The 20,727-nt window shown below is 41.4% G+C and overlaps 1 protein-coding gene across 1 annotated transcript in view; it reads left to right on the forward strand.

Annotated features, from left to right (window-relative positions):
- The window catches only part of hsd17b12a (hydroxysteroid (17-beta) dehydrogenase 12a), a 130,070-nt gene that overhangs the window by 43,279 nt on the left and 66,064 nt on the right, over window positions 1-20,727 (forward strand). Inside the window, exon 3 of the mRNA XM_039744235.1 lies at window positions 7,371-7,481. Within this exon, the coding sequence (XP_039600169.1) occupies window positions 7,371-7,481 (111 nt within the window). The remainder of the gene's footprint in view (window positions 1-7,370; window positions 7,482-20,727) is intronic.

The raw sequence follows: 20,727 nt of genomic DNA on the forward strand, positions 1-20,727 counted from the left end.
CCCGTGATAACTAAATGAACTGCATGTCCATTACAGTTTGTTCTATGGGGGCAATGATTCATAAGGAATCATTTAGGTTAAAGCCAGTCAAGGGTTGTAAAGGGTTCCCTCGCACATCCCCAGTTCAGGATCACATGGAGTCGATGCTCATCCTGGTTCCAGATCATCACAGAACACACACACACACATCCAGACTCCTTCATACTGAGACAATTTAGGGTCAAACGTCAGGAAAACTGCCTCCAGCTCAACGTCGGCAAAACCAAGGAGCTGGTGGTGGACTTCAGCAGGAGACTATACGCCCCACATCATTAACGGGACTCAAGTGGAAAGGGTGAACAGTTTGGAATACCTGGGGGGGTTCACATCTCTGAGGACCAAAAGGGCAAAGCGGATACTCTATCATCTCAGACAGCTTAGGAAGTTTGGGGTCTCTTCAGGGTTTCTAAAGACTTTCTACTCTGGCGCTGTGGAAATTCTCCTAACACAGAACATTACATCCTGGTTTGGAAACTGCTGTGTTCAGGAACGTAAAGCCCTACAGAGAGTGATCTGTGCAGCGGAACGCTGCTGTAGGTCAGCTCAACCACCTATGCAGGACACTTACACCAGAAGATGCAGGACCAGAGCTCTCAGGATTATCAAAGACTCCTATCATCCCAGCAATAGCCTGTTTCATCTGTTAAAATCAGCATCCTGGCCAGGACAGAGAGACTCGGAAGAAGTTTCTATCCTCGAGCCAACAACAACAACATTTATTTACACTCACCTAAAGGATTATTAGGACCACCATACTAATACGGTGTTTGACCCCCTTTCGCCTTCACAACTGCCTTAATTCTACGTGGCATTGATTCAACAAGGTGCTGAAAGCATTCTTTAGAAATGTTGGCCCATATTGATAGGATAGCATCTTGCAGTTGATGGAGATTTGTGGGATGCACATCCAGGGCACGAAGCTCTCGTTCCACCACATCCCAAAGATGCTCTATTGGGTTGAGATCTGGTGACTGTGGGGGCTATTTTAGTACAGTGAACTCATTGTCATGTTCAAGAAACCAATTTGAAATGATTCGAGCTTTGTGACATGGTGCATTATCCTGCTGGAAGTAGCCATCAGAGGATGGTACATGGTGGTCATGAAGGGATGGACATGGTCAGAAACAATGCTCAGGTAGCCCATGGCATTTAAACCATGCCCAATTGGCACTAAGGGGCCTAAAGTGTGCCAAGAAAACATCCCCCACACCATTACTCCACCACCACCAGCCTGCACAGTGGTAACAAGGCATGATGGATCCATGTTCTCATTCTGACTCTACCATTTGAATGTGCCTCAAGGTTGTGCGTGTTGTGGCTTCACAAATGCTTTGCTGCATACCTCGGTTGTAACGAGTGGTTATTTCAGTCAAAGTTGCTCTTCTCTCAGCTTGAATCAGTCGGCCCATTCTCCTCTGACCTCTAGCATCAACAAGGCATTTTCGCCCACAGGACTGCCGCATACTGGATGTTTTTCCCTTTTCACACCATTCTTTGTAAACCCTAGAAATGGTTGTGCGTGAAAATCCCAGTAATTGAGCAGATTGTGAAATACTCAGACCGGCCCGTCTGGCACCAACAACCATGCCACGCTCAAAAGTGCAAAGCTGCCTGTTATGTTTTTTAAAAATAAAAGTACTATCTATGCCAGATTGCAAGTCTGTGGTTTAAAAAAACAAAACTGTGCATTAAAATAAAACAAACAAAAACAGATCTTATGCTTTCTGAGCTTATGGAGTTGTCATTGTCACAGACACAGCAACGTCCCTTGAAATGCTCACTTACACATGCTGATCAACATGCAACACGTCTCTGCTCTCCAAGGCCATCGTTAGTGAGTAGAACTTCCTCACAGCAGTGGACAGTATGGCCAAAAATCCATATGTAATAACTAAAAATCCTGATGGCTTCACTAGATACTGGTATAATGTACTGTAGTAGTATATACTTTTTAGACTAAAACTTATTTAATAAACAGAAAACGTTTTCCTGTTTTAATGTAAAGGTTAACATAATTAATAAACGCATGTCTTGTATCATTCAAGATGCTTGTTAATGCTCTGGTACTCCATTAGATTCAACTGCAGGTATTCACCCTTCTTGAGCCAATAAAATTACAGCTTTATTCTCTCTATGTCTCTCTCTCACTCACATGCTTACGTCGTCGCTGCCAAGCAAACACAGCACAACACGCAGCTTCCTGATAGACAGATACTTTATTAATCCCAAGGGGAAATTCACATAATCCAGCAGCAGTATACTGATACAAAGAAACAATATTAAATTAAATAGTAATAAAAATGAAAAAAAATTTGAATAGAATTAATGTTCGCATTTACTCCCCCGGGTGGAATTGAAGAGTCGCATAGTGTGGGGGAGGAACAATCTCCTCAGTCTGTCACTAAAGCTACTCCTCTGCCTGGAGATGACACTGTTCAGTGGATGCAGTGGATTCTTCATGATTGACAGGAGTTTGCTCAGCGCCCGTCGCTCTGCCACAGATGTTAAACTGTCCAACTTTAATCCTACAATGGAGCCTGCCTTCTTAACAAGTTTGTCCAGGCGTGAGGCGTCTTTCATCTTTATGCTGCCACCCCAGCACACCACCGCGTAGAAGAGGGCACTCGCCACAACCGTCTGGTAGAACATCTGCAGCATCTTACTGCAGATGTTGAAGGATGCCAGCCTTCTCAGAAAGTATAGTCTGCTCTGACCTTTCTTACATAGAGCATCAGTATTGGCAGTCCAGTCCAATTTGTCATCCAGCTGCACTCCCAGATATTTAAAGGTCTGTACCCTCTGCACAGTCACCTCTGATGATCACAGGGTCCATGAGGGGCCTGGGCCTCCTAAAATCCACCACCAGCTCCTTGGTCTTGCTGGTGTTAAGGTGGTTTGAGTCGCACCATTTAACAAAGTCTTTGATTAACTTTCTGTACTCCTCCTCCTGCCCACTCCTGATGCAGCCCACAATAGCAGTGTCATCAGCGAACTTTTGCACATGGCAGGACTCCGAGTCATATTGGAAGTCTGATGTATATAGATTGAACAGGACCGGAGAAAGTACAGTCCCCTGCGGCGCCCCTGTATTGCTGCACACAATGTCAGACCTGCAGTTCCCAAGACGCACATATTGAGGTCTGCTATCCTTCCTTCCCGTTTGCATTGACTCACCACACACAGCACTCTGGGTAATTATTTTAAAGGGATAGGCTTACTTATTACACACATTTCACATACTAGTCCATACATAGACGTTACCTTTATCACACTAAAGCTACGATTACACTGTTATGTTTTGGCACTTTTAAATCTAAATAATCTCCGTCCACACTAGCATTTTCACATTCTTTAGAAAAGTATCTTCACCCACGCTACACTTACCAAAAACACATACGATATAACCAAGCATCTACACTTGGCATGCATTTATTGGTGGGAACAGAAAGAGGTAGTGTCCTCCATGCTAGATATTCATTTGCAGTTAGCATTTACACACAGAGAATGATAGTTGGCAAAAGACAAAAAAGCAAAAATATAGACTTATTCAGGTAAGCAATACAACAACTCCTCTCTTAACCCCATGTTGCAATATGGTTTTCAGCTATGAAGGGTAACTAGTCAGGCAGTGAGACATTGTAATGAGCAAGATCCAATTAGGGAAAGGCTTTGTAATAAGCACAAACCAATCAGAGCGTGATTAGAGTGTGTGTTTTCAAAATTCTCAGTTTTCAGCCATCCACACTACAACACTGAACCAGCCTTTTTAGAAATATATGGCTCTGGGGAGCGTTTTCAAATGTCTCCGTTGTCGGGGTGTTCAATACGTCAGGGTAGTGTAGGTGGAAGGTGAAAACAGAGACTAATGTCTGCATTTTTATATGAAAACATAGTAGTGTGGACGTAGCCTAATGCACCCATGCAAGCTCACATTTCCCGGTTTCTTTCACATTCACGTTTTGTGTACGTGTTTTATGTTTAACCGTGTTCACAAGCTTTCCACTAATTTTTAATATGTCAATAAAACGGTTCTCTCAAAATCTATTTTGGAATTAGAATTTCATCTGTTATACCGGTTGATCAGGCATATTTGCCCACTATTACTACCTTACCTTGAAACTTATCTTGCTTCCCTTAAATAACTACTGGACGCACAACGAAAGTTTGTGGCAGCCACCCGTATACTTTAAGTAATTTACAGCCAGTGAAAGTTGCGTACAATGTGTACAGGTTAGAGTCCAAAACAGAACTGTTAAAAGTTTGGAGGATGAGGGTTTTTTTATAGGTGGTTCAGAGGAAGTGATGTCCTCGGGGCCGGGACAGGAAGGATTTCTCGTGTTTGGTCTGCAGAGAGAAAAGAGAGAGTTTCTGTGCACCCGCCGCCCCCTGGCCTGACGTGAAATTGGCATTTTCTGGTCCTTCTGGTTAACTCCCAAGCACACGTGTGACCCTACCTTATTTTGAAACTTTTGTCTGACCAACACAATCGCCAGCCTCAAGTGTCAATGTGTGGGCCTGTAGGGTTTTCCCTTTGGCCTGGGCAGGATGAACTCACAATGCACTTGGTGCCACTGCTACTTTGACTAAACTGCCACTCCTAGCCACGAATCAAGCAGCACGTTTACATGCACATACAAAACCGGGATAAGGTGAGTAACCCAGTTAAGGCCAAAACCTGGTTACTTAAAAAAGAAATATCTGTTTGAATGTGCAAGTACACTTCTGGAGTTCTCCTTTGGTAAATCATTCTGACATTATAAAATTGTGCAACAAAAGTTAAATGTCAACATCGTTTACAGAGAATCCAAAAACGACCATAAAGCCTGTGACAGTTTTTTCTTATGTTTTACAAGTACGTTTAGTCCTTCATGTACCGTAAAGTAAATAACATCCATCCCCATCGACCTGAGCCCCGATGATTTCAGGTATGGACACTGGCCACTGCATCACCCAATCACACTTCTTCCTCTTTGTCTTTTTTCTTCTATGTGGGGTTGATGTGCTTCTCCAAACAGTTCAGTCCTGCACTTTCTCACCAGTCAAGCCTTTTTCCTTCAGATCTTCTTTTACTTTATCCATTCATGTCCACTTTGGCCTCCCTCCTTTTCTCTTCCCCTGTACTTCCACTCCCATCACCCTTTTGCCCACATATTCATTGTCTCTCCTCATCACATGTCCACACCTTTTCAACCTACTTTTCTGTACTTCCTTAGATATCTCTCCACTTTGGTTGTACTTATTCTGTCCTTTTTTGTAACGCCACACATCCATCTCAACATTCTCATTGCCGCCATGTCTGACCTCTTCTCCTGCTGTGCTCCCTTTATTTTTCATGTCTCAACTCCATACCTCATTGCTGCTCTTACCGCTGCCTTAGAAACCTGACCTTTAACCTTTGCCTTAATTCTCTGATCATGACTGTATAAGTTGCGGTGATCACAGATCTGTAAACTGACGCACACTCAGAAGCGAGTTCCACAAGTAAATGACTTTGTTACTTTCTCGTATACGAAGTATAGGGAAAGTATTGTAATCGTCCAAAAATTCAATGTGGAGATTTTGAGGAATCTCGATGTTTTATACCTCCTCGAGTCTGATTTACTTTCTCGTGGGAAAAGTATTGTAAACGTCCAAAAATTTGACCATGGGGTGTTAATGATTCTTGACGTTTTAGACCTCCCTGAGTCTGATTTACTTTCTCGTAGGGAAAGTATTATAATCGTCCAAAAATTTGACTACGGGATTTTAATGAGTCTCGACATCTTGAACCTCACTGAGTCCAATTTACTTTCTCGTATGGAAAGTTTAGTAATTGGCCAAAAATTCGATTTCGAGATTTTGATGAATCTCAATGTCTTAGACCGCCCTGAGTCTGAAAATACCATTTTTTGAATTATGTCTCTGTCTCTGTGTGTGTGTGTGTGTGTATGAACACGATAACTTGAGTACACTTTCACTTTGGTCAACCAAATTTTGCATACAAGTATTAGGTACAAAACATAGATTTCTATCAATTTTTGGGCTATTTCTGCTAACCAGAATTGGTACTTTACCTTTTATTCAAGCAGCTGCAGAGTCCGATTTGTTCAACTTTACTTTTATAATAATTGTTTAAGGTATTATTAATTTGGCTTGATTTGTTGTTGATGGTTCTTTAATGTACATAATATTATAATATAATCATTGTCTTGCGGTTTACTCCTCTAATATCCATCCCCATATATGAGTATACGAGAAAGTCGAGGGGAGACCACTCCCGATTTTTTTTTTTTTCCCCTTTGTACTTTGTCTGGAGTGGGCAAAAGGGGCAGAGCTTCAGTTTTACTGGCAGAGGAAGTGATATCCACATCCCTGAAGCTGGTCTGTCCTGAAGGTAAAAGAGAAGAAGGTGTTAGCGACAGCACCCTCTCACACTCGGAGGCAGTACGACCATTTTTGTCATAGCCTTGTAGTTGCCCCCTACTCGTGTTTGTCTGACAGTGGACTGGTGCAAATAAAAACAAAAGCATTATGGTTCTCAATTTAATTAATATAGTTGACATTTGTTCGGTGACCCTTCTGTTTATCTTTAATAGCAAGACACTGAATTCAAGGTTGTAAACTTTTAAAGCTTTGTTGTTCAAGTTGCACTTGACATGTCAAGAAGTGTGGGGTGAAGCTCTGTTTGCTTTATGGATATGGATGCTTACAGAACTTAAGTAGAGAAATAGAAAAGAAAAAGGCTGTTGGCTTTGCATGTGGAGTAATGATTAGTTTAAATTCAATTAGATTAGATAAACTTTATTAATCATATAAGGAAACTGAGATGCATATGGCAGCAGAATCATAAAAAGCAAAGAGACAGATTGACAGGACAAATAATACGGGCAATCAATCAATCATAAATGTACATTGTGTGGGTATTTCAAAATAAATGTAATAAGAACTTCGGGAGGATGCATTGAATTGCCTGATAGCAGCAAGGAGAAAAGACCCCCAGAGGCATTTCTTAGCACACCATGGTGGAATGAGCCTGGGACTAAAAGTGCTCCAAGAGAGGTGCCTCCTGGGGGGTCCGGAGAGGATTTTTCAGGATGGCATCCAAGCTTGCTACCATCTTCTTTTCCATAGCGGTTTCCAGGGTAGGCCCTGTGATGGCGCAGTCTTTCCCAATCAGTTTGTTCAGACGTTGTGCATCTTTTGAGCTCAAGCTGCTTCCCCAGGATACTACAGACTGGTAAAACATTACAAGCAGCTTCCTGCATACATTAAAAAGAGATTCTTATTATTTCTGAATCCTGTTTTTCATATGCATATGAACAGGTGAATGAAGAGACTTTTTTGTTTTACAGAAGAGAAATTTCATGTCGATACCAAGACCATTGCAGTGGACTTTGGAGAGAAGGAAGACATTTACAAAATCATCGAGTCGGTGCTGGCTGATCTAGAAATTGGAGTGCTGGGTGAGTTTGTCCAAGGCATTTACAATTCAGTAAAACAGTTCTAGCTTGACCACATTGTTGGTTTATGAAAGCGACAAAGTACATTTTTTAAATTAGGTAGATGGATTCATTCATTTTTTAGAGATACATTATTCACATTAAGCCAGCTGGACCAGCATCATTACTGATATACATACAAGGCGACATTGAAAAAGGATTTAATCTTTTTTTATACAATTAGAGAACAGGCAGTTTAAGACAATGTTCACATGTCTGAGGTGGACACTGGACCAATCAGCAAAAACAGGCAGCTGCTTTGGGACACCAAAAGACCCCCTATATCTAAGGAGTGAAGGTAGAGGTGGCCCACTCCTACAAGTACTTGGGGGTCCACATCAATGACAGACTGAACCAATTTCAGAATGCAGAGAAACTACTGTATATAAGAAAGAGCAGAGCAGACTCCACTTCATTATGAGACTGTGTTCCATTAATGAGGGAAGTGATATACAGTATTTTACAATCTTAAATAACTCTGTGATGGCCTGTCTGTGGTGAGCTGGGCTGATAACATCACTTCAAGAGAAGCCCACCAAAGCAACAGGCTAATTAAAAGGGCAGACTCAGTTATGAGACACACTCTGGACCCCCTTGGGGCAATACTGAAGGAGAGAATGAAAACAAAACTTATGAACAATGCTGCACATCCTCTCTCTGACACACCAACACTGAGGACGTTTGGCCAACAAATCAATCGGCAGAAGTTTTTCAGGAAACACTATGGGGGGGCTCCTTTATACCAAACAGCAATACACCTGTATAGCACCTCAGTGGGACTGGGACTACCAAGTCTTTGTGGTGTTTGTTCAGACCATAGTATCTATCTATCTATCTATCTATCTATCTATCTATCTATCTATCTATCATATAGACACACATTTCACATTTCGATCTATCTACTATATAGTGCCTTTCACATATCTATCTGTCTATTATATAGTGCCTTTCACATTTCTGTCTATTTATTATTTAGTGCCTTTCACATATCTATCTGTCTATTATATAGTGCCTTTCACATATCTATCTGTCTATTATATAGTGCCTTTCACATTTCGATCTATCTATTATATAGTGCCTTTCACATTTCGATCTATCTATTATATAGTGCCTTTCACATTTCTATCTATCTGTCTGTGTATCAGCATTTTTTGTTGTTGTTTCTACTCGTAAGTATTTATGCATTTCTATCATGAATTCCTTTTGTTTATTTTCAGTACATTTTTTTGGGTGATTAAGTCATTTTAATTTTATGTTTCTGATATCATCATGTTGCTCTTTTGTTTGTCTATTTTCTTTTGTTCATGTTTTTGATTACTTCAGCCGTGTTGTATGCTGTCACTGGTCAATGCGCTGCTTGCTACGTCAGTGTGCCGGCTTTATTTTAGATGGCAGTACAATAGGACTGGGGTTGATGTTTATGGCTGTACTAGCCATTGACTAGCAGTTCCTAAAGAACAAATTAAGTCTCTATTTTTTGAAATATCCTTTTATATTGACTTTTCAGTTTATTTTTGTATAATGCTCTTCGCTGAGTGCAGGGGCAAAATGCATTGACAAGTAAAATACAATTCTAGATTTTATAGATTACTAAATCCAAAATTAGTACACATAAAACATAGACTTGTTTATACACACAGGAAAAGAAGTAGTTTGAAACTGATCAGCATAAATGGAGGCCAGCACTTTCTGTCCATTCATACATCATTGAACTGTAGCCAGTTGACAATGGAGGAGAGGAAAACAAAAACTCCAGTCAACTGCATCAGTGGAGAAAATAAACCTCTGGGGGTCCCACAATCATGTGTAAAAGACAAAGTCAGACATGGTCACAGTCCTAGTCCTGGAGACCTCGGCCAAGTGGCCGCCCACCCTCTACTGGGAGTCTGAGCGGGACCATCCAATCTGATGACACAAATTTAACCTCTGATAATTTTAAGACCCACAGTATCTAAGTTAAATTAGACCAGATTGATTAATCCTAAGGGGTAACTCAAATGCATACAGCAGCAGAAACATAAAAAAACAATTCTACAATCCCATAGGACAAATAATAAAGCTAACTGATTGATCAGTCAATCAATAAATAAATGTACATGGTGCAGAAATTGCAAATGAACTTAGAGTATCAACATTTAGTTTTTGGTGTGTCGGGGGAGACCACTGTGCAGAACACCACACCACTGGCTACTATGGACTGATAGAACATTTCCGTCCACTTGCTGCACACATCCAAAGTCCTGAGTCTCCTTAGCAGGTTCAGTCTGCTCTGAGTGGTATTGTCCAGTGCCCCTGTATTGTCAGACCAGTCCAGTTTGTTGTTCTTTGTGAACCCCCAGATGCTTGTTGCTCTGCACCATTTCCACATCCTCCCCCTGAAAGCTGACTTGTCTCAGAGGCTCCTTGGCATGTCAGAAGTCCACCACCAGCTCTTTTGTGTTGCTAACGTTGAGTTGCAGGTTGTTGTCTCTGCACCACAAGACAAAGTCCTCCACGACTTCCCTGTACTGGGACTCATCTCCATTACTAATGATGGACGAGTCATCTGAGTGTTTCTATAGATGGGAAGTGCTGATACTGTACTGGAAGTCCATTGTGTAGAGGGGTGAACAGGAAGGAAGACAGGACAGTGCCCTGAGGTGCTCTAGTATGACACACCACCATTTTTGACACACAGCTCCTCAGCCTTACAGACAACAGTCTTCTGTTGGTCAGGTAGTCCATGAACCTGGAGATTGAGTGGGCATCAAGATGCAAAGCCTTGAGCTTTTTCCCCAGTCACTAGAAAAATCAAAAAATATTATCCTGACTGTGGTGCCAGCTTTGTCCTCGTCGTCTAAGATGATTTTTCGAAGTTTAGAAGAACAGCTTGGCAGGAGAGCAATGGCATCAAGTGTCCCAACATGATACAGAGAAGTGAAACAGAATTTGCTACCATTTTTTTGGTTTTGGTTGCATTATTGTCTATTTATTTTTTCTGACCCCTGGCCTGCTTCTTATTGCATGTTTGTTCCCATTAGAATTTTTCATGTCCTGATCTTTATTCCAAGATACAAAATATTTTCAAATCTCCATTTCGGAGATCATTATAGCATTATGGAGCATCAGAAACAAGACGTGAACCAAGCCTAGATAAGATGCCGCTTTACTGCAGGGCCAAGGTGCAGATTATGAATTGGTAGTTGGGGGTGACAGGGAAATGTAATCGGCAATCAGTGTGTACGGCCAGTGACCACAATCAATCTGTGCCTTTATTTTTATGTTTAATAAGAATTCAGCCTTTCTTAAAATGGAAGTAATCACGGGATTCTAGGCAGAGGTGCCTTGTTGTCCTTAACCCTCTTATCGTTCGGTTTACCCCAGGAATAACAAGCCAAAAAATGTTGAATTTTTTTTTTCCCCAACAAGAAATATTTTTATATATAAAAAACCCTAATTAGGCTAAGTGCAGTGATTTTTTTCCCCCACGCTTTAAATCGGGCTTATTTTAAAACCTACATATATATGTTTGGTATCATTCTTTTTAGAATTTTATGAACTTTAATGTGATGTTGTTAGATTTTCAGATTCTTATTCTGTTTTTAAATTATTAACTAAAAAATATCAAAAACTCACATCCCACGAGATGAGACTTTGTGCCAAGAGATTTAACCACGCCCAGGGCCGGAAATAAAAGACAAAGAGTAGCACTGCTGCTGTACAGGCTTTTAAATGTTGAAAGCGCCGCATGAGATGCAGATCACACGGCATGGCAGCAGCTGATCGAGCAAAGAGGAGGTAAAGAAAAACCAGTATTTGTTCCCATTGTATCACCGTTTAAGATGGGGTTTGGGAGGAGCGACCGCGTCTCCTTAGGGTGCGTTCAGCCCCCCTCTTCACAATGCGAGCTGCAGAGACGCGGATTGGCTGGTGTGTAGCACAGGCCGGGGTGGAGTTGGCGAGGGAAGCAAACAGGGGGCAAATTAAACATGTGAATACCAAAACAGGGTTAATGTCATGGAGGTTAAGCTGACATGTGATGGCCTGCTTCGATCCATGAAAATACATCAGCCATGACCACTGGGACACCCCTAGCATAACTGACATAAAGAGGAAAACAACATCAAAGGCATACTTTGTCAGCTTTATTTTTAGTTAATATAATTAAAACAGTCAATTGTCAGGATTTCAGAGGCCCCCAACAACACAAATTTCATAAGTGATCCTCTCGGGCAGGGCCATCTTAACAGCATTATAGATCCCCGGGTAAAGCAGAGCACTGAGGTCCCTGTTTTGATAGCAAAACAGAAAAAATGTGGGCCCCTATTCTCGTGGGCAACTGCCCAGCATGCCCATGTGTTAAGACGGCCCTGCTCTCAGGGGGAGCCCAGGCTGTCCTTGGCACCCTGTATTTCTCACCCTCACTCACTTGTCTATTCACATATAATTTAGAATGTGGGTGTAGACCCTCATAGTCAATATAAACACAGTGCAAAAAGTATGCCTAGTGTGCACTGCTGTACTGATGCAGATTTGGTACATGTCCTCTGTGTGACATGTTTTGAGACAGGCACCAACGCACAGCCCCGACGTCACAATTGTAACAGGACAAGCCTGTTCCTTTGTGCACTTTTCTTGTAATATTTTTTTCTGTTGCTTGCACGTGAGAGGGTAGAATGTCAGTGCCCGATCCATACAATCGGCGCACCCCTTCAGTTATTGTAGGCTACCACAGCACGAGGCTTAGCGACTTTCACATTTCCCCTGCTACAAACATTGATGGTTGCCGCATTGTGAACAGTGATTAGGGGTCCTTGCATTTGATCAGAGTTATATTGATTTTTTTTGTCGGGCAGCTACTGTTTCACCACGGTGGAGATTCACATGACTGAATTCACTTGACATATCATGGCGGTACGGTCATGTTGTGCCACATCCTGCAGCTGTTTCACGATCTGATGACCGATTCACATCATCATCACTCAATCGCCGATTTGAGCTAAGGTTCAGCGTCAGTTTGTTCTAAAACTGCCTTAACGGCTTTTCACTTGCTATTGTGTTTTTTGTTGGAGGCTCCGTTCCTCTCATGAATATTGATGAGTTACCTTAGAAATACCGTAAAGTGATAAAAAAAAATTTAGAAATATTTATGTATTTTGCCACCATTATGTTATTTCGTTCACTAGATGCCAGCAGAATACAGTCCAAGAGTGAGGCAGGCTTAACACTATAAAGTATATCATCACACATCACCGCGACTCTGACTCGGGTTTAACCGTAATAATTCTAAGTCCAAGTCGCGCTCAGGGTTAATGTCATGGAGGTTAAGCTGACATGTGATGAGATCCATGAAAATACATCAGCCATGACCACTGGGACACCCCTAGCATAACTGACATAAAGAGGAAAACAACATCAAAGGCATACTTTGTCAGCTTTATTTTTAGTTAATATAATTAAAACACTCAGTTTTGTCAGGATTTCAGAGGCCCCCAACAACACAAATTTCATAAGTGATCCTCTCAGGCAGGGCCATCTTAACAGCATTATAGACCCCCGGGTAAAGTAGAGCACTGAGGTCCCTGTTTTGATAGCAAAACAGAAAAAATGTGGGCCCCTATTCTAGTGGGCAACTGCCCAGCATGCCCATGTGTTAAGACGGCCCTGCTCTCAGGGGGAGCCCAGGCTGTCCTTGGCACCCTGTATTTCTCACTCTCACTCACTTGTCTATTCACATATAATTTAGAATGTGGGTGTAGACCCTCATAGTCACAGCAGAACAACCACCTTTATTTTTATCGAAATGCGTAAGTACTACTCAGAAAGCTTTACTGGTACTGAATGTGATTTAAAGTCCTAAAAGAAGTAAAATGGAAAGATAAAAACTCCACACAAATAGAGCTTGAGCCAGGATTTGAAACCAGGACCTTGTCGCTTACCATTACTGTGCACTCCATGTTCAGTGCTGCTACAGCATGACAAAAGGGTCCAGGCGATTTGATAACCAAACAAATATTAATGGTTCACACTGCTGTCTCATGCCTTCAGGGAACTTCGTTCAAGTACCAGCAGGGTTGGTCAGTCACTGTCTCTGTGTGTGTGTGTGACATTTGGGTTCTCTCCATCTACTTCCCTTTTTGCTCTGAACTCACCATCATTCATACTGGGGTACCTGGATACTCTAAATTGTAAAATCCAAATTCTAGACTCTAAACTGTGGCAGGCAGTATGGTGTAGTGCTTAAGGCAAACCCTGAGGTTGTGGGTTTCAATCCCACTACTGACACCAAGTGACCATGAGCAAGTCATGTCACCTGTGTGTGCAAGAAACTAAAGAAATGGAGTCTGTCTCCATGGATAAAGATGTTAATCACATAATAAAAGAACCGAGTGTTTGTTTATTAACTGTGTGTTATCATTTTGTTAGCCGTGTAAAGTGCGTTATGATGGTTTGCTCTGTGAAAGGTGCATTCAATTGACGTGGGCCCCCTCCAAACTTTATCAAGGAAAATCAGAGAGTAAATTTAACTTGGTGTTACCATTATTATGTCAATGCTGCCTTCATACTCTGAAAATCCAAGTGTTTTGGGTTTTAATTCCACTCCTGGTGATGATGCAATTTCTGAACAATTTCTCTAACATTTCTACATTTCAGTTTGCAGGTTATTCTTGCAAGGCATTGCTGCCCTCTTGCGGTTTAACAAGGAAGTGCACCGACTTCTTAATTTGTGTTTCTTTTCCAGCTCCCATTCATCCAATCCGATTTCTGTCCCTCTTATTCAAATCAGCGTCATCCAGAAGTGGTTGCCTTTTCCAAGACCATTGGGTTCAAGGCAAGAGCCGACTCTGCAGAAGATGCTCCCTCCATTAGGGGTCAATACACAGTAAACCTAACGTGCACATGTTTAGGATGTGCAGCATGCAGGAGGGCCATTGGGCTGCTAGCCATTATGTTGTTATTAAGAATTTCTGAGGTACCGGCCTTCACAATGCCGCATATCTCAATGATGTTGGAGCACTGCTTGTTGGTCGGGTTGGGCTATCATATTTCTGCTGACCGGATCGGGGGAATTTTCATTTGCCTTTGCAGTGATGTTACTGAGTAGAAGTCCACTGTCACTGTGATTCACCATTACATGTGCCCTGAATCATTTCAATAGTCACGTGCCACTGTTAGTATGGCAGCATGCATTTGGCTCACATAGACAAATTTGACATTGTGACAGACGTGGTGGTTCACGTCACACCGCCATGAGTCATGTAATGCCATCTTTACACACACAGCAATGACGGATACTTTTTCTTTGTACTACAAGTGGGTTATTATAAAATTATCACCTCCCATCTGATTATTTGACTTACCACAGTACGCTTTTTGATGTGAGGACGTCACCAGTGCAGACAATTAATAAAATATCACCTCGATATTCACCGTGTTGTGCCGCTTGTCGACACCACCCACATTCTGAGGTGACTAAATGTTCCATATTTCTTAGGACAGGCCCTTATTGCAATTTTAGCATCCTCTTAATCTCTTTTGCTCTGTCATCATTTTATTGTTTATGCTTTTCTTATTGATTCCGTAATGTAATTATTATTTTTTTTTTTTTTGTACTATTTTTGTGTTGCCATTTTTTTTAGTATTTAGGTCACAGTCACGGCCATCTTTTTACCATTATGGGTGGTTGCTGGACATATGATTGCCATTGATGCATCACAAAAGACATAAATCGTTAACAGCGATGCACAATATTCATTATCCACATTTTCGTATTAAATAAAAAACAAGCAGCCATTTGTGTTTCAGTTAGTGTATTGCTGTGAACTCGCCTCATGAAGCACAGTGCCATGAGAAGGTATTCATCTTCCTTGATGTTTGTCCGGTTCTGTCGCATTACAACCTGGAATTAAAATGGATTTTCAATTGGAATTTATGTAATGGACTAAACATATACCGGATATACTCACATATAAGTCGGGTCTTGAAACCCTAAAAATCGATCACAAAATCAGACCCCAACTTATATGCCTGTTCAAAAATGCGACAATTTATTTATTTTTTTTACATCTTCTTGCCTCCTCCAATCTCACATCAGTTTCTCAAACACATCGAAGTTTGTTGCAGCAGCACAGTTACCAATTTGTTTCACCCCTTCATACAAATAATCAAGCTCAAAGTACTTTACATGATGAAGAAAGAGAAAAAAGAAAACAAAAAACTCCAGACTGCTGGAGAAAAAAATAAAATCTGCAGGGGTTCAAAGGCCACGAGACCACTCAGCCCCCTCTAGGCATTCTGCCTCATGTAAATGACCTCAATCAGTCCTCATGGTATTCAGGGTTCACATGGAGGAACATGATGATGATGGTCAGGTGGACCTCTGGCCTTTAATCCATCAATATAGGGACATCACGGTGCTTTGATCGGGTGGTGGTGGTGGCGGCGCAGATCGGCACCACAGAAAGCCGGAAAAAGAACAGAAGAGAAAGTAGGGGTTAGTACGGGTTGTGGAGCTACCATGAATAATAATGGTAATTAATTGCATATACAGAGCATCGGGATTAAACTAAGATGAAGATATGAGAAAGCCATGTTAAAGTAATGTGTTTTCAGCAGTGTTTTGAAGTGCTCCACTGTATTAGCCTGGCGAATTTCTATTGGCAGGCTATTCCAGATTATATGGTAAAATCAAGCCCTGTCTTATCTGTGGGAGAACCTAAACGTGAGTATATACGGTAGTCCAAATTACTGAAGTGGAATGAAAATAAAATACCTTGTGTGTGTGTGTGTATATATACATATATACATATATATATATATATATATAAAATATACATTCAGTGGAACCTCGAGATACGAGTTTAATTCGTTTCAGCACTGAGCTTGTATAGCAAATTTCTCGTATATAGAACAAACTTCCCCATTGAAAATAATGGAAATCCAGTTAATCTGTTCCGCACCCCCAAAAATATCAATATAAAAATCAATTTTCCTAACAAATAACAATAATATATACAAGTGGAACCTCGGTTTGCAAGTAACTTGGTTTATGAGCTAAATTTTATAATTAATTTTGACTTGATAAAACAAGCGATGTCTTGCAATACAAGTAGTATGGATACACTTTGTCTGCTGAGCGTCATGTGAGCAAAACTGAGCTGATGGTTCTTCTCTCTTGTGCGCATTTCTCTCTCCTTATCTCTCTCGCTCGCGCACGCGTCTCTCTCTCTCTCCTTTTGAGGGCAATCATCTCCTATTCTCCATCTGCATGTCCGCAATATTTTTGGATACGCTTATACAGCGAACTGCTACAGCGAAACAATGAAATCACAAGCGCACAAACGAGTAGATTCTCACGCTACAGGAGAACAAGGAACACTGAGTAAGCTGACGGGCTGGCAGCGTCAGGTTGGGTGAATCCCTGAGTCGAGGCGGATTGGGAAACACGTCACGCATAACCACAGCCTGGCTCGTGGCTAGTTACGCAAGCCAATGCTCGTATTTAGATCCGAATTTTCCGCTCATACTTTTCTCTTATCTTGAATTTGTCGTATACAGAGGTGATCGTATCTAGAGGTTCCACTGTGTGTGTGTGTGTGTGTGTATATATATATATATATATATATATATATATATATATATATAGTAGGTGGCTCCGCCCCTGCTCACTTTGCGGACCCACCCCCAGGTTTGGTTTACTGGATATACAATTTAAAGAGATTGTTATTTTCATGGGAATTGTTACATATGCATTACAGTAATCCCTCCTCGATCATGGGGGTTGCATTCCAGACCCCCCCGCGATAGGTGAAAATCCGCGAAGTAGAAACAATATGTTTGTATGGTTATTTTTATATATTTTAAGCCCTTAGAAACTCTCCCACACTGTTTATAAATATTCTCCGCACAGTTATACAGTAAACCCTCGTTTATCGTGGTTAATCCGCTCCAGACAGATAAATGAATTTCCTCGAAGTAGGATTCTTTATTTATAAATCTAATATTTTCTCAGTTAGAGCATAGAAAACCTGTTTACAACCTTCTAAATACGTTTTTTAACATTATTAGAGCCCTCTAGACATGAAATAACACCTTTTAGTCAAAAGTTTAAACTGTGGTCCATGACAAGACAGAAGTCACAGTTCCGTCTCACAATTAAAAGAATGCAAACATATCTTCCTCTTCAAAGGAGTGCGCGTCAGGAGCAGAAAATGTCAGAGAGAGAGAGAGACAAAAGTAAACAATCAAAAATCAATAGGGCTGTTGGGCTTTTAAGTAAATGAAGCACCGCGGCGATAAAGCGGCTGCAATGAAGGGATCAATGTGAAGGTAGTCTTTCAGCATTTTTTAGAGGAGCGTCCGTATCTTCTAAGCAAACAGCCACTGTGCAAACAGCCCCTCTGCTCACACCCCCTCCGTCAGGAGCAGAGAATGTCAGAGAGAGTGAGGGAGACAGAGAAAAGCAAACAATCAAAAATCAATACGTGTTGTTAGAGCTTTTAAGTGTGCGAAGCACCGCGCGGGAAGCCTATCGTATATCATTGAGGAGTTTTATTTAATACGTTATACATGCTCTGATTGGGTAGCTTTCAGCCATCCGCCAATAGCGTCCCTTGTATGAAATCAACTGGGCAAACAAACTGAGGAAGCATGTACCATAAATTAAAAGACCCATTGCCCGCAGAAATCCGCAAACCAGCGAAAAATCAGTGATATATATTTAGATATGCTTACATTTAAAATCTGCGATGGAGTGAAGCCCCGAGAGTCAAAGCGCGATATAGCGAGGGATCACTGTATTTTCATTTTTACTTTAAAACTTTTGTAAAAACAATACTTGTCCTTTATTTCTGGCCCTGGATGTAGTTAAATCTTTCTCGCAGGGTGTATAATGCCGCTCGCGTTGAGGGGGCGGCTGAATGCATGCTAAGGATATGCCGTCGGGTCATCTGCTGCTGCTGTCGCGCTGCCCGTCGATAATTTCAAAGCCTGTACAGCAGTTGTCCTTTTGCCACTTCGCATCTCTGCCACTCGTGTTTCGGGGGCATTAGGGTGGATGAACGCACGCAAGGAGAAGCAGTCGGATCATCTGCTGGCTTTCTGTGTGTTTTGCTTGTCGCCTGCCATTGTTTTAAGAACTGGGAGCAAGTTAAAGTGTCTCTCGCGGGACTTCAAATTGTCTTCCGAGAAGATCACGTCTCGTCTCCCTCCTAAAGATTTTTTTTAATAATAAGATATATATCATTTTTTATATATATGTTTTATATCCTGTATATATAAAACAAATAAAAGCTGAAAAGTTGTGAGTGCTTGTGGTTTCATCCCCTTTGCTATGAAAACTTCTCAATTAGATCTGCTCCAATCAATTAACTTCAGAAGTCACATACTGTAATTAGTGGATTAGGGTAACATGATCTGGGTATGTCTGATCTGAAAGGCCCCGGACTCTGCAACACCACTAAGCAAGCAACATGAAGACCAAGGAGCAAACCAAACAGGTCAGAGACAAAGCTGGGGAGAAGTAGAGGTTAGGGTTGGGTTATTAAAAAAAAGAAAATATCCCACAGAGCACCATTAAAACCATTATAACAAATTGAAAAGAATATGGCACCACTACAAACCTGACAACAGAAGGCAGCCCACCAAAACTCACAGACCAGGCAAGGACACCATTAATTAGAGATGCAACAAAGACGTCAAGGATGACAGTGAAGAAGATGCAGAGATGGGAGTGTCTGTCCACTTTAAGCCGTACACTCCTCAAAGTCAGGGCCATCTTAATGCATGGGCACACTGGGCAGTTGCCCGGGGGCCCCATGCTAATCTATGTATGTTGTGACTTGCTGAGCGGTTGTGTAGGTAGGGGCCCCAGTGCACTGCTTTGCCTGGGGGCCTACAATGCTGATAAGGCGAGTGGGGCTTTATGGAAGAGTGAACAGAAAAAAGCCATTGCTTAAAGAAAAAAATGAAAATCACATTTGGAGTTTGCCCAGCAGCATGTGATGGACCCCCCCCAAAAAAAACACATTTAAGAAGGTTTTCTGGTCAGATGAGACTAAAATTGAAGTTTTTAGCAAAACGTGTGGCACAAACCCAACCCTTCAATTATAAGAACACAGTGGAGAATCGGTGGCAGAACTTGAAGATGGCCGTACACCAACACAACCCATTGAACTTGAAGGTGCTGGAGCAGTTTGGCCTTGAGGAATGGGTGAAAATCCAGGTGGTGAGATGTGCTAAGCTAATACAGACTTGCAGCAGAAGGGGGCTTTACAATGTATTGATTTTGGGGGGGGTGAACACCAATGCACACTCAGGATTTCTACTTTTTTGTGTTATTATTTGTGTCACAATAAAAAAATATTTTGCACTTTCCAAGTGGTAGGTTGTGTAAATTAAATGGTGCTAACCCCCCACCATCCCAAAATCCATTTGGATTCCAGGGGGTTGTGTGACAAAGTGGGGCAAACACGGGGGGTGAGCTGAATACTTTCACAGGACACTGTATCTTACTTTGCAGATGTGTGAGATTATTTGATGCTCTTGGCTCCATTTAAAATGTGCAGTTTGTGTGTTGTGGCTTGTTTCGTTTGACCGTCATCATCAAGTTCTTCCACGTGAAGCCTGTAAACCATGAGGACTGACTGAGATCATTGATGTTGGGTAGAATGACTGGAGGGGGCTGGGTGGTCTCGTGACCCCTGCAGATTTTGTTTTTTCTGTCCTCCTTGGCCATCAGACTTTTATTCTGTGTTAATTAGTATTGCCTCATTTTATTTTTATATTTTGTCTTTTTTCTCTTTCTTCATCCTGTAAAGCACTTTGAGCTCCATCATTTGGATGAAAATAGAAATAAATATTGTTGTTGTTAATTTGTAAAGATGAGATTATTCACTTTATTTTTCTGTATTGTCCACTGAAAATAAGCTTGGAGCTCAAGTACAAACTTAATATAACCGTGTCTCATTTACAGTGGGTATAGAAAAGAATCCCCCTTTCGAAATATTCCTTTTTTTTTTTTTTGCTTTACAGTCTTAAATGAAAACACACAAACTAATATTTTTTCCAGCTTTACTTACTCAATGCAATCTCTAACATCCAAGTGAAGGATATCACAGCTACAGTTCAGAAGAATTATAAAAAAATAAAAAACAAGAAATCCTGAGATGAGTAAAGGATCACCCCCCTCTCCTAAACTCAATCAGGTGCCAGTGCCCACCATTACCAGTGC

This window comes from Polypterus senegalus, chromosome 1 (assembly GCF_016835505.1).
Source record: "Polypterus senegalus isolate Bchr_013 chromosome 1, ASM1683550v1, whole genome shotgun sequence".
Taxonomy (NCBI): Eukaryota; Metazoa; Chordata; class Cladistia; order Polypteriformes; family Polypteridae; genus Polypterus; species Polypterus senegalus.